The 13,203-nt window shown below is 31.9% G+C and overlaps 1 protein-coding gene across 1 annotated transcript; it reads right to left on the reverse strand.

Annotated features, from left to right (window-relative positions):
- Window positions 1-10,788: 10,788 nt before the first annotated feature.
- LOC110423297 (WAT1-related protein At5g40240-like) lies at window positions 10,789-13,203 on the reverse strand. Its single transcript, XM_021437483.2, has 7 exons — window positions 12,990-13,203; window positions 12,812-12,877; window positions 12,532-12,645; window positions 11,996-12,230; window positions 11,748-11,906; window positions 11,484-11,635; window positions 10,789-11,237 (listed from the first exon to the last, which is right to left on the reverse strand). The coding sequence occupies exons 1-7, from the start codon at window positions 13,160-13,162 to the stop codon at window positions 11,072-11,074; spliced, it is 1,065 nt and encodes a 354-aa protein (XP_021293158.1). The 5' UTR covers window positions 13,163-13,203; the 3' UTR covers window positions 10,789-11,071.

The following is a 13,203-nucleotide window of genomic DNA, read 5'->3' on the forward strand; positions in this document are numbered from 1 at the left end:
TCCTCCTTGGGAAGGTTCAAGTGCAACTATATGGAGACCATTGGAGGCTAAACATTTGGTGGTTTGGGTTCTCCCGCTTCCTTATGGTGTGTTACGTTTTGAAAGTGGTTTTGCCATTGTGATTACTACATCCCTTGGTTAGGTAATTTTCAGACCATTTTCTTGATTAATAATTTTGTATTAATACATCCAAGGGGATCCATGCATTGGTGGCATACGTTTACATTGTTGTTTCAAAAATTTTGAAATTGTTGCTTATGTTCTGATCTTATGCCATTTCAATCAATGGCATCAGAGTTTCCCTTGGCTTGTTTTAATACCAATGGATGTCTTGATGTTGTTGATTCTGCATTGTAAATGGATATAAGGTGTTCGAGAATCACAGAGTAAGTTTTAAAATTTTCGATTCTGTTATAAAAGTTGTTGATGGAATATTTGATTTATTAATTTTAATTCTTATTTATTTGAATAGTAGTCACAATTAAGTGTCCAATTTTTGTAGACCAATATATGCATAAGATGTACAAATGAGATTGGCAAGAAAATGATTCGGATTAATGATGTAAATGGTGCGGTTTTGAGGATAGAATTAGATTCTATCTAGCCTAGTTTTTGGTCTATTTTTTCAGCTTTAAACAAGCGTCTACTGGCCTTTAAAAATTCTAGAAATTTGGAAGCAATGTCCATTGGAATTGTTCTTAAAGGAATTATTGACAAGGGCAGAAGATGGTCAAAAGCCATAAAATCGTGGCTTATTGTGGCAACGTTAGAGGAGCCTCAAATTGTGCACTTTGTTGCACCAATTGGCTGACAATTTAAGTTCAAAAAGGTTTCAAATGTTGCAGAATGAAATGTTTACGGGATTTGATCCCTAAATTTGTGCCACCATAATGCCACGCAAGTAGTTGAAATTGTGACTAAATGCAGTAGATATAGGTCACGGTTTTGGGATGTTTTGGGCAGCTTGTTTGCATCCAAAAATCATGAAAATTCAATATGGAAAGGTTCCATATGTTGGCTGACCAGAAATAAAAATTGGTTAATTAAATCCTTGATTTGAAGCTGCTTTGATACCAAAGACCATGGGTAATATATTGCTGCCAGCAGCAATCATAAGGCCACGGTTTTGGGTGATTTAAGGCCCCATAAAACCGCAAAATAGTAGCTGTACCAATGCTGCCTGTAGCTGACTATTGCCAAGGTTTTGGCATTAAGACTTGCCCAAATTGCATTCTTAATTGGTGCAACTTAAATTACAAATTAGTTATTTGAATATTCATAAATATGTTCCATAAAAGAGATATTTTGACGCAAGGAAATTTAGAATATGATTCCCAAAACCATGGGTGTCAAAAGTGAGATAATTGGCATCTATAAATTAAAGAGTTTGATTTCTAAAATTATGAGAGCTAATAATATTCAAAAGCTGATTGAATAATTATGGAAATAGTTCCATAAAAATAATAAATTCAGATATTTTGAATTAAAGAATCTTATTCCTTAAACTAAGGATATCAGAAAATTATTTGTTGACACCATAAATTAAGGAATTTTGATTCCGAGAATTGTGGAAGTCAAAAACAAATAAAGACAAGTCTTTCATCATGAATAAATTTTCTTTAATTAAAGAAGGAAATTTGAATATGACACAGGATGATAAATAAATATTTTGTTGTCTTAAATATTATATCTAAATTGTCTAATGAGATCAGCTAATTGAAGACACATAATCTTTAATTTAAGATGGGTTAGTAAAAGCTGCTTAAAATGTTTAAGAATTACAAATTAAAATTATTTTAATTTACAATAATAAGAATAGGAGTGGATAACGTTACTAATAATGATTAGTAAGGCTTTCCATATATAAAAAATGTTTCCATAAAAAAATTAAATGTAAACTCGAAAATTAGAAGCTAGTTGATTCATATGTTATAGATGACTAATTTCAAATATCTCATATGATTAACAATTTGAATAAGACATAGTTTTAATTTTATATTTAGGTGGATAGATGGATGTGAATGGTTATCGACTAAGGTCCAATATGATTGTCTAATGGTTGAATGTAATTTTTGATATTTTTAAAATAGGACTTGCGAGTCTTACCTTACCTCTTAATCTTGGTTTATAAAATTCTTTTCTCATCTAACTCCTCTCGAATGTAACTCGAGGCTTCTATATTCAAATGTAATTAGAATTAGGATAGATTAGGAATTGAATTCTATAAACTTGAAGATGAAGACCTAAGGCACCAAGAAGGATAAGAAGATTACAAGCAAAATTTTTAATAATGTTGAATGTAATCTCGTAAGTTTGACTATGTTAATTTCCTTTGATGGTTTAAGGGTATTAGTACAGTTAAAGTCTATAATCATCCAAAGTAGTTTGTATGTGACAGATTTATTTTATGTGATTTAATTAATGTTATGCATGCAAAGATAAGACTAATAAAATCAAAAGATAAAATCTCTCGTTAAATATTGAGTCACGTGCCACACATGATCAAAATGCCTTCCACCTTTATAGTTAAGAACTAGAGTTCTTCATAAAAGAGGCTTGTTGTGCAAACTCAAGGTCAAACTTTATTACAAATATTATGTGAGCTTATTTTACTTTATTAAACAAGTCCTTTTAAAAATCTAAATTTAGACCGTAAAGACATCTTGCTCCTTACTGTGTTGCAAATGAATGCCAGTCACTTTGAAAAACACCATAAGCCTATTTCTCACAAAAGTTTATGTTATTCATAGAGCCAAAAAGAAGAAAAAGTATAAGGTTTATGTTTCTTTTTTATTACTGTAACTTTGTAACTCTTTTCCATTCCACAACAATCAAGAAACATAAAGGGGAAACAAATCTTCCATCCATTTCAATAGTGATCATTTTGGTGATAGCCATAAGAGCTTTTGCAGTAATATTTGCTTATATGGCATTTAAGACACGTTATGAGCAAAAGTGTAGAGTAGTAGAAAGAGTTTCTCTTTGATAAAAGAACAAATTCAAGAAATTGTCCTTTCTAGAACTAGACATTAAACTGTGGGTTGTTTACATAAATGATTTGAATCTTTATTAAATTTGGAAAACTAGAAAGCCAAACAAGCAGATGAACTTGGAACACAATCCAAAACTTATAGAGTTAAGAAAATAAGCATTAATTGTTTATACACTTATGTCATAATTCCTTGCTCTCTCAAAAGAAAATTTGCCAATCTAAACAAACATTTAATTTCTCTATCTTGCAAGTTTCAAATAATGTCAGCCAAATCATGTAAAGCAAGAGAAAGATGTAAACGAATTAAAACGAATGACATGCATCGAATCAATCGATCCATTTATTGATACAAGAAATAAGACAAACAGAACATGGCCAATCCTATTCAAAAAGCAAATCAAGAAATCAATTAGCATAGCAAACCAAAATGAAACGAATCATGTCTGAGAACTTATGAGGCTTATAAAACAAAATGAACCAACGATGAGGTTGGGTCAACGATGACGAGGTTGGGTTAGCGACGAGGAGGTTAAGGGGGCTTGGTTCAAGGTGAAAGCAATGTTAGGGGGCAGGTGTGGAAAAAAAAGAGAAAAAGTGCTAGGTTTCTAGGCGAATAAGCAACTTATATATTAAAATTACCGATGAAATTGCCAGTAAAAAATTCTCTTTCTTGATGTAAAGTTTAGAGTTCCTCTTTAGCCGCATACAACATTAGTCCATAACATGCACATAACATTATTATGAAAAAAAAAAGAGATATGATATATCAATGGCGAAATGCTAGCTCAAGTGAGTTTACAAGAAAAAAAAATTAAAGCAACAAAAGCCTAGCCAACTACATAATCCCATGGAGAAAAGTTACTATTCTTAATATTGGCAAAGGCATCTAATTTTTCTAGTACTTCAACCTCAAGCTTTTTAGTGAAGCCATCTTCGTTGTAATGTCTTTTAGCTCAGCTTCCAAGAAAGACTTATCAGCCTCCATTTCAAAAAAAAACTTTGACTCTAGATATACAATCATTGTGTCACTTAAGTCCTAATCAATGTTATGGATGTCATCTAAAAACTGTGACATTAGTTTCGGTTTCATTGGTGAAGAACTCATCAATGGAGTATTAGAAATCACTAAAGCTTTACCCGTTATGTCCATCATGAAAGAAATGACATCTATGCTCTTTAAAATGCATTTACTCCAAAACTCCTTTTTTGTACTAAAAATGCACTCTTAATATTCCACATGCTGCACTGAAATTTGAAAGCCGTGGAAGTCAGCTTTTGTACAATTAAACTCTGTACGTGTTACACGAGTGCCAAAAGCACTATTGAAATCTCTTAGTTGTAGCACTAAGAAGAAAAAAGCACAAGGATTAGCTAAAGTAGCTTCAGCATCATCAGTAATGGTTCCAACATCAAGAACAACCTCAACATCCGGAGTAGCTTCAGTATCATCAGTAACAACTCCAGCATCAAGAACAATTTTAACAATAGGAATAACTTCAATGTCAAGAACAACCTCATCTTAAGTAACCTATGGAGTAAAAGTAATGTTAGTTTTAAAAAAAAATTGGAACAACATTAGCTAGAGTAGCATCTTAATATTCTTCTACTTCATTTATATTGGACCTTGGAGTATAAGAGGCAAGTAGAGCATTTAAATCAATAGAATCATCAAAGTAGTTTATTGATGAATCTAATGTTCTAAAGAAGTAGCATCACCCTTAACCTCAGGCTCATCGACATCAATAGAATTGTTATCCTCAACCTTAACTTCTAAAAGTCTCATTTTCTTCAATCGAGTTGACGTATTCCTTTCCACTTATTTCTCTTTGAAAAAAAAAGTAGAAGAAGAAGCAAAGGGTAAACTTACTCCTTGATACATATGTTTCTCTTTTATTTGCTGAGTAGGAACAAAGGAAGTAGTATGAGTTGTAGCTTTTTCTTCATCTTTTCCTTCAATTACATTTTTCTTCTTTCTAAGAGGAATTAAGCACAAAAATATGTCAATATTACTAACATGAAGGGTGTAGAGTCGAGCTTTGGGATTAGACAATGGCACAACAAAAGATCTTCATTCTTTAAGACACTCTCCCCAATAAGCAAACCATTTTAGAAGTATGAATACCAACTTTATCAAAAGCTAAGACAATATAACTCTTAAGTTTATCTAAATGAAATTGAAGTCTTATCATTAAAAAAGAAGAAACACAAGAAAAAAAAATTATAAATTAACAAGAGTCAAGTGGAGTTGGCTTATCAAACCTAAAATTGGTGCACTACTATATAAGGAGAATACACTTCAACATAGAGTAATTCTCTACTCCATTTGGACTAACACTCTCAATCATGGAAGGTAATTGGAAACTATGAAACTATACATAAAAGTAAATACCTCATGAGCTTATTCTTCCAAATTGTAGTGGGCGGGAATCATAATAGATTCCAAGATCACCAAATCCATTTTTAGGTTGTCCATAAAGTTTAGGATTGAACTCCTTTGTCACATCTATCACTTCAAGAATATTATCTATTGAGACTTGATCATGCCATGCTTAAGCTTTATAGTTGTTCCTAGATAAAGGGTTATTGAAAGAAAAACCAGCAACAAGATATGCATTAGTCACATGAGCACAAGTAGTAAACTTTTCCCATAGACATATCTCAATAAAGCAAATATTCGCATAAGTTAAAATTTTGTAATGGCCAACCAATTTCACAATCTTGAGTTCGTACAAGTCTAGCATCTTATATAGAGATCCTAAATACAGTGGAGCAAGAGGAAAACACATCCCCCTTGCAATCTTTATTGCAAAAAAAATGACTACTAATGAGATGCTGTAATCTGGACACCTTGAAAATATATACCAAGCCAACCAAAAGCTTAATAAAGCCATCAGTTTATGCTCATGGTCTAGGTACTCAAGAGGGTTGCTCTTAACTCCCTTACTATTGAACTTCTTATAAAAAAACCCCCATTTAATTGGAGAATTGTGCAACCTTTAAAATTTTACTTAAACTAATGAGTAGACCAAGAAAAAAAAATTCTCAAATACATAACTTTTCTTCAAAAAGCTTGAGAGAATGAAAATCATTCTTCCTCATACAAGGAAGTTCTTAAAAAACACACAAATCCTTCAGAGTGAAGGTAAATTCCCCTCGTATTGTAATCATAGTATGAGAAAATGTGTTCCACCTTGCAAGAATAGCAAGCCATACATCCATCTTTTTTTCTTTACAGGTGTTGAAATTAAAGGTGACATGTACAACATCAAGTACTCCAACAGTTGAGGGAATTTTCACATACGTGGAATTCTTTAACACTTGGTTTACCTACAAATCCCAACCATGAAAAACTTGAGAATTAGAGCCAAATTTAGTAATGAAAAATGGGAACTCACCATGCTTAAATTTGAGCTTCAGAATTGACTGGTTTATAATACCAATTCTTTGATGAAGAGGTGTTTTTAACATAGACGATTCCAATCATATCCAACTAATTTAAAAGAATGTTTGTCAACTTGTATAGCACAGACTTATTCCCAAAAATGATCATCTCCTTTTTCTCTAGTAACTTTATTTTCTCGATTTTATGAAACAAAATGAACTTCACCAGTTTTCCCTAATCGAATCTTTTCAGAAGGAAAACTTCAAAATCGATATTCTTCCTTTTATGTGCAATGGTGTTTTTCCCTGTTGCAGTCCTAATAGGTTCACCATAATGGATCTTCAGACTAAAACGTGTCCTAAGCATAGAGAAAGATGGAAAAGGAAGCCCGTAGACATTGATGATGAAAAATGAGATAAGTCTACATGAGTAATAATATTTTTGTTAGCATAAATATTGAAAAAAAAACAAAAAGAAAAAAACCTTATCAAAAAATATATAGACTTTTTATTGATTTAATTATTTTTAAAAAAATTTTATTTTTTCTAAAAAGTGCGCACAATTGTGCACGACACTAACGCAGTGCATGAAAAAAAGTTATGTATGGGTGCCCTGCGCTAGAGACAAAGTTGGGTGCGACACGTATTGTACACAAAAAATCAAGCACACAAGTCAATTATTAGTAGTATAACCTCGAGGCAAATAATACCAAGAGGGGGGTGAATTGGTATTTTTCTTAAAAGAATTCTTTGAAAACCAAATGTAAAAAAAAATCAAGTCTTTTTAAAACAAGTTTCCTCCTTGTGTTGAAAAACAAACTAAGTGAGTTTTTCTCTAGTACAAATATTAACAATAAACCACAAAGCATAAAAATAAATCAAGACATAAGGATTTATAGTGGTTTGGCTTTCAAGTGCCTGCATCTACTCCTTTGGCAACCAAGGAATTTTCAATCCCATAAAAAAGATTCTTACTTTTTAATGGGATGAAACAGTAACCCTCATAATGGCTTTTTTACGAGATCAAGCAATAATCTTTACACAATCCAGAAACAAATTTTTTCTTTTTAATTGGATCAAGCAAAAGCCCTTACACTAATTTTTTCACAAGACCAAGCAATAACCCTTACAAAGTCCATAAAAAGATTTTTGCTTTTTAACTAGATCAAGTGATAACCCTTACAAAGTCCATAAAAAGATTTTTGCTTTTTAACTAGATCAAGTGATAACCCTTCAATAATGGTTTTTCACAAACTCAACCACAAACTTACAAATAGCTTTTCAAAGTTAAGTTAGAACTTTTACAAGAGGAATATAAAGTATAGTAAGAATACCTCTACAAAAGCTAGGTGCTAAATGTTTTACCTTGAATGTGTGAAGAGAAGAAATATCAACTCAAATGAAGTAAGTGTAAAACTTTTCTAAACTTGGTGAAAGGCTAAAATGAAGCTATAGAGTGAGGATAAGCTTTAGGAGGTCTCTTTAGGATTTGAAACGTTATTGCAGGTGTTCTCTTTTTACCAAATAGCTTAAAGGTGACTATTTATAGCTTATGTGAAATTTGGAGCCGTTAAACACAAGTTTGAATCAAATTTGACTGTTGTTGGAGCTTGAAGGTCGACTATGACACTCTTAAAATCGACTATGTTCTTCAAATTTCTCAAATTAGGGCTCCATAGTCAAGTATAACCTTCTTCTAATTCATCCAACTCCCAATAGCGTGTTTTTTTGCAAGTCTGTGCTATGGTAGTCAACTACCCCTTTGCTACAATCAACTATGGCTATGTAAAGTCCTTTTTCATGCTTTTGACTTATCAAGATTGACTATGTCTATTCAATTCTTCAGTTTCTTAAGCTTTCTGGAACAAGGTCGACTATAGGCACTCTATAATTGATTATGGCTTTATATTCCTCAAGTTTTGCACTTTTTCTAGCTTTGGATTGACTTAAACTGCTATAAGGTCTACTCTTAACTTGTGTCTTAAGGTCTCTTTAGCTTTTTGGCTCTTTTCTTCAACTATTTCTTCCTTGCCTTGTTCCTACAATCAAATAATAATTCAAGGCATATTTGCTCTTTGTTTTCTTAGCTGAATATGCATTGTTTGAAAGCTTTTATAATATTTTTTAATGGTGCATGACTTTTCAAACAATTATATGACTTTAGGGGACTAAAAATATATTTGAGACAATTTCAAATACTTGATATTAAGTTTAAGATAATATATAATTTTTATCAAATCAAAACATGATGTAACTTAAAGCTAACATCAGTTTTAAATATTAAAATAAAAAGTGCTATTTTCTTCTTTAAAAAATAAATCTATTTGAGCATATAAAAAAATATTTCTTTTAAGTCAACTTATGCATGAAAATTTGTTTCATATTTCAATAATAAAAAGATTCATGTAGCGGGCAACAAGAAAAAATTTAAAAGAAAGTAGTAAAAGGTACAAACGAGAAATAAAAAAAAAGCAAATAAAATTAAACAAATAATTTTTTTTATGATCTTATCAAATAAAAGAAAAACAAAGAAAACAACCTCACTTGTTCAAAAAAATTCACAAAAAACAAGTAAAAGAAAAACTTACTTGCTTAAAAAGAATCACAAAAAAAACCCCACTACTTTGCTCTAAATTTTACTTTACTTTGAATTCTAGAAAGAAAATCATTGCTTTATTATGAATTTTGCTTTACTTTGAATACTATTTTAATCTAAATGAAGAAAATTTTTTACATAATACCTAAAAGTCTCTAAACAATTCAATAATATTCAAATACACGCTTATTCTTTTAATACATTTAATTAAGTCCATGTACTTTTATTTTGAGCTAAATAAGTCCTTTTATTTTTATATTAAGTACAATAAACCCTTATAATTAATTACTAAATTAGTCAAAATGACAATTGTCATTCTGTATGACATGGCACTGACTTGGTATGTTGATATGTCATAATTGATGATGACGTAACATGTTGACATATCGTAATTAATGATGATGTAATATACTAATGTGGTATGATGACATCGCCATGTAATATTTTTCACCCTCCACATCAGTGTCGCTTTAGTATCCTGTGAGTATAAAATAGTAAGTGGTGTTTTAATTAATGACAATTAGTTAATCATTAGTTATAAGACCTTATTTGATCCAAAATTAAAATACAAAGACTTGATTGAACACAATAAAAAAATAAAGCTCATTTGAACTTTCTTGAATAATTTATGAGGTTTTTCAAAAATTATGTCAAAATTTTTCATAGCAATTGTCTATTTATAGAGCACAATGAATTGAGTTTTGTTAAGAAAAAGATTAACTTTCCTTTTACAATTAATCAACTTGATCTTAAAATCTTATATTATCTTATGTAGGAAAATATATTATTACATAATCAATAAAATATTATTTACACAAGATATTGGCATGACTCATTACACAAGACAATAGCATGTTACCATGTAAGGTGTTACTACTTAAGACAATATTGTCTAACGTGTTACTATCCAAAGTATTATAGTACAAGTTGTTACTGCATAAGGTGTTACAACACAAAGTGTTATAGCACAAGGTGTTACAACACTAAGTGTCACAACACAATTCGTTACAATACAAAACATAACTTTTCTTTAAAGTAATGTATAAGAACTTCTTAAGCAAGAATTCTTATGTAAAGGGCAAAATGTAGATAGTTGATTTTGACTATTAACTTATTGTTTCTCTAAACATTGTTTTGCAATAGCGTAATGCTATACAAAGACTAATGAGAATAATTAAAATAAGTGAAATACTGCTTCACGCAAAATAACTAGAATAAGTGGAACAACTACTCAATGAGAATGATAGTGAAAGTAACTTGAAAAAAGTGGCATGGTCCATGAGTTATTTTCACCTTTGGATATTCTAAAGAGTTTGACTTGGTAACTTAGATACGAAGGTAGTTAAAAGACCTTCCTTTTAACCTTTTTTAAAAATATAAGTGTTTCTCCATCTTATCTTTTCCCTCTTAGAGTGTTCCCTTATCTTTTCATGTACACCGTTTTCTCTTACCATGTTCTATTACAGCTTTTCACCAAGACTTTTTACTTAAGAATAAATCTTGTTATACTATTAAAGGCCATAAAACCCACTACGTCAATAGTCATATAATGGCTTCTAGTCATTACTTATTATGTGTAATAAAATTACTACTTTAATAGCCACATAATAGGTTTCAATAATGGTTACCTATTATGTCCATTAAAACTCTTTTCAATAATATTATTCATTATGTGCATTAAAGCTTATTATTGAATAATAATATCTTTTGACATTATATATATAGAACATTCACAATTCATTTTAAAAGATTTTTTAAAGCTAATATAATACATTTTCACTCAGAGCTTCTCTCTCGAAATATTCTCTCTCTAATTCTCTTCTCCTTACCACAATACTCAAGATTTGAAGAACTATTTCAATTTTTCTCTTCGCCAACTCCAATATATCTTTGTACTTATTTATAACACCTCCTCTCTCACATCAGAAAGAAACCCTTTACAAATGGTTCGAAACAAAATGCTACAACAAATAGTGGCAGTGCCCCTTGTATAATTGGAACCAAATAACTTTAACACAAGGAATTTGCTACCTTGATTAATTCTAGAATAGTGTTGATTGGTTGGGTTTACAATTTTCATTTTTCATCAATTTATAGTAAGTCTATACAGAAGACCTTACGTCTTGTGTTCTGTTTTGCAACAGAGGGAGCTTTTCGCTTGGTGGATTTAAACTCTCCACTCCATTGTCCTCCCTCATCGTCTCCTCCTTAGCTTTTCCCCATAGCACAGCGTAAAACCCAATCACAATTATGACTGCACCAATCAGACTACAATACAGCCAGCAGCAGTCACCATTAGTTTCTACTCATAAATTGAATGAAAGTGAAAGAGAGTAATTTACAGAACAAAAATGAATAGTAGTATTTAACTCCCAACATTATCCTGCAAGTAAAGTTCTCTCAAATTCACGCTGAAACTTGTTGGCCAAATGATAGAGATTGTGGTGTTCTCAACTCATGTCTGCTAATGCAATATAATTGATGGGAAAAAACTGAGATAAGTTTGTTTAGTACCTTCCAAGAGAAACAGCGTCTCCTAAGAAGACGATGCCCATAACAGCTGCAAAGATAATGGCCAAGGGCTTGAACATGGAAACATAGAGAGGTCCTACTTTCCATAGGCACCATGAACACAAGCTGATACGGAAGGTAGTTGCAACTATTGCCTGCACAAATAGCACCATGCTATATAAATTTTGTGACTTCCAATCTTTAGGATGTTCCATTGCAAGTGAATTGGGAAATCGAAACAGAAAATAGGTCTTGTAATGTGCTTACTGAGTATAAAATAGCAGCAAGCCCTATACCAGGTCTGAGTTTCCAAGCACTAGGGTCTCTAACCAGAATCAAAGAATATATTGTGGACAGAATGGCGTTAAAGGAGCAAAGATAAAACATGACAGTGAGTACTGCTGGGAACTTTTTAAGTACCAATGTCTGCAGATTTACAGATGATAAAAATCAGTTTCTACCTTTAAACCCATTTTGCAGGTAGGATAATATATAAGATGGGCCAATAAACTAACCTGTATTATATACCAGGCAGAATTTAGAAGAGCTTCAGCTGCAAGAAGAAGCCCTCCAAAGACCCAGTTTAATTGTGGAGAGGCAAGAAGCTGATGAGGCAGCACAACTAGTAATTGTGTACTGAGAATAGTTGGCCCCTTGTATAATGTCACAAAAAATGCCCCTGTTATAGAGATTACGGTTCCTAAGACCTTTGAGTGGCTGCTTGTGTTTCTCCATTCCAGGCTTTCCATCCTAAATCATCACCATTTCAAAAGATTTGAAGGTTGACATAAAAACAGTCATTTAAAGTATTACATTATACAACTTTCAAAAAAAAAAGTATTACATTATACGCCTCTAGGTTTACAGATTAGTAAGCACCCAAAGATTGGTAAGCCCATGAAATTTTAACAGAATCAAGATTTTCGCGTAGTGCTGCCAAACTAAATGGAGTAATTGCAGAAGCACTAAGTTCCCAGTAGGCACTAATTAACATTGAGATCTTTATTTGGTGATATCATTCAGGTATTGAAAATTTATAAAGAATGAGTACCTGCAAATGATGGCAAGTATGAATGTAAAAGCTGGAACAAGATTGAGCATGGCTGTTGCCAAAGCAGGAGAACTGTACTGTATACCAGCATATCCGCATAGCTGGCCAGCGGATCTGCATGGAGAAGGGATGTGATGAATCTAAAATGTTTTTAAATAATAGACAAAAGTGACTATTCATAACTTATAATCTTGAAATATCAAAGCAATAAAATGCTTGAAATTGCAGAACCCAAACTAGAAAACAAAAATGAAAGTGCACAGGGAAACATGTCACAGACCCAATCAAGGCAAGCAAAAAGATTAATCTGTAGAGATTGGAGGAGTTCAATGGAAGATGCATCGATCTGCCAAAACCTCAGAAATCAGAAGTTAGAAAACCATGATAAAAAATGAGTTACAGAAACAATTTTCTGCTAAATTTGTTAAGATTTAAGGAAAAGCTAGAAATATCGGAACCTGTGGAATATGAAAGAGCACGGAAGAAGAATAAGGCTGGAGAGGACATTAGAGTAGACAATCAGAACATATTTGTTAACCCCACTTGACATTGCTGCTTTGGTTAGTACCATGCTGCTAACTTGAGCCAAAATTACCATTATCATTCCCACAAAAGGCAGCAGAGTCCCCATCTTTGCGCAACCTTTCTCTTCCTTTCTGCCTGGTTCTAGAC

This window comes from Theobroma umbraticum, unplaced genomic scaffold (assembly GCF_002168275.2).
Source record: "Theobroma umbraticum cultivar Fairchild unplaced genomic scaffold, ASM216827v3 scaffold_20.0, whole genome shotgun sequence".
NCBI classification, from domain to species: Eukaryota; Viridiplantae; Streptophyta; class Magnoliopsida; order Malvales; family Malvaceae; genus Theobroma; species Theobroma umbraticum.

Bases quoted from the DNA above. Each gene is read 5' to 3' on its own strand.
- LOC110423297 (XM_021437483.2), bottom strand. From the start codon at position 13,162: ATGGGGACTCTGCTGCCTTTTGTGGGAATGATAATGGTAATTTTGGCT. The intron at 12,878-12,989 runs GTTCCGATATTT...AGGTTTTGGCAG, and splicing joins TGCTCTTTCATATTCCACAG to ATCGATGCATCTTCCATTGA. The intron at 11,907-11,995 runs GTTAGTTTATTG...GTAAATCTGCAG, and splicing joins CTGCCTGGTATATAATACAG to ACATTGGTACTTAAAAAGTT.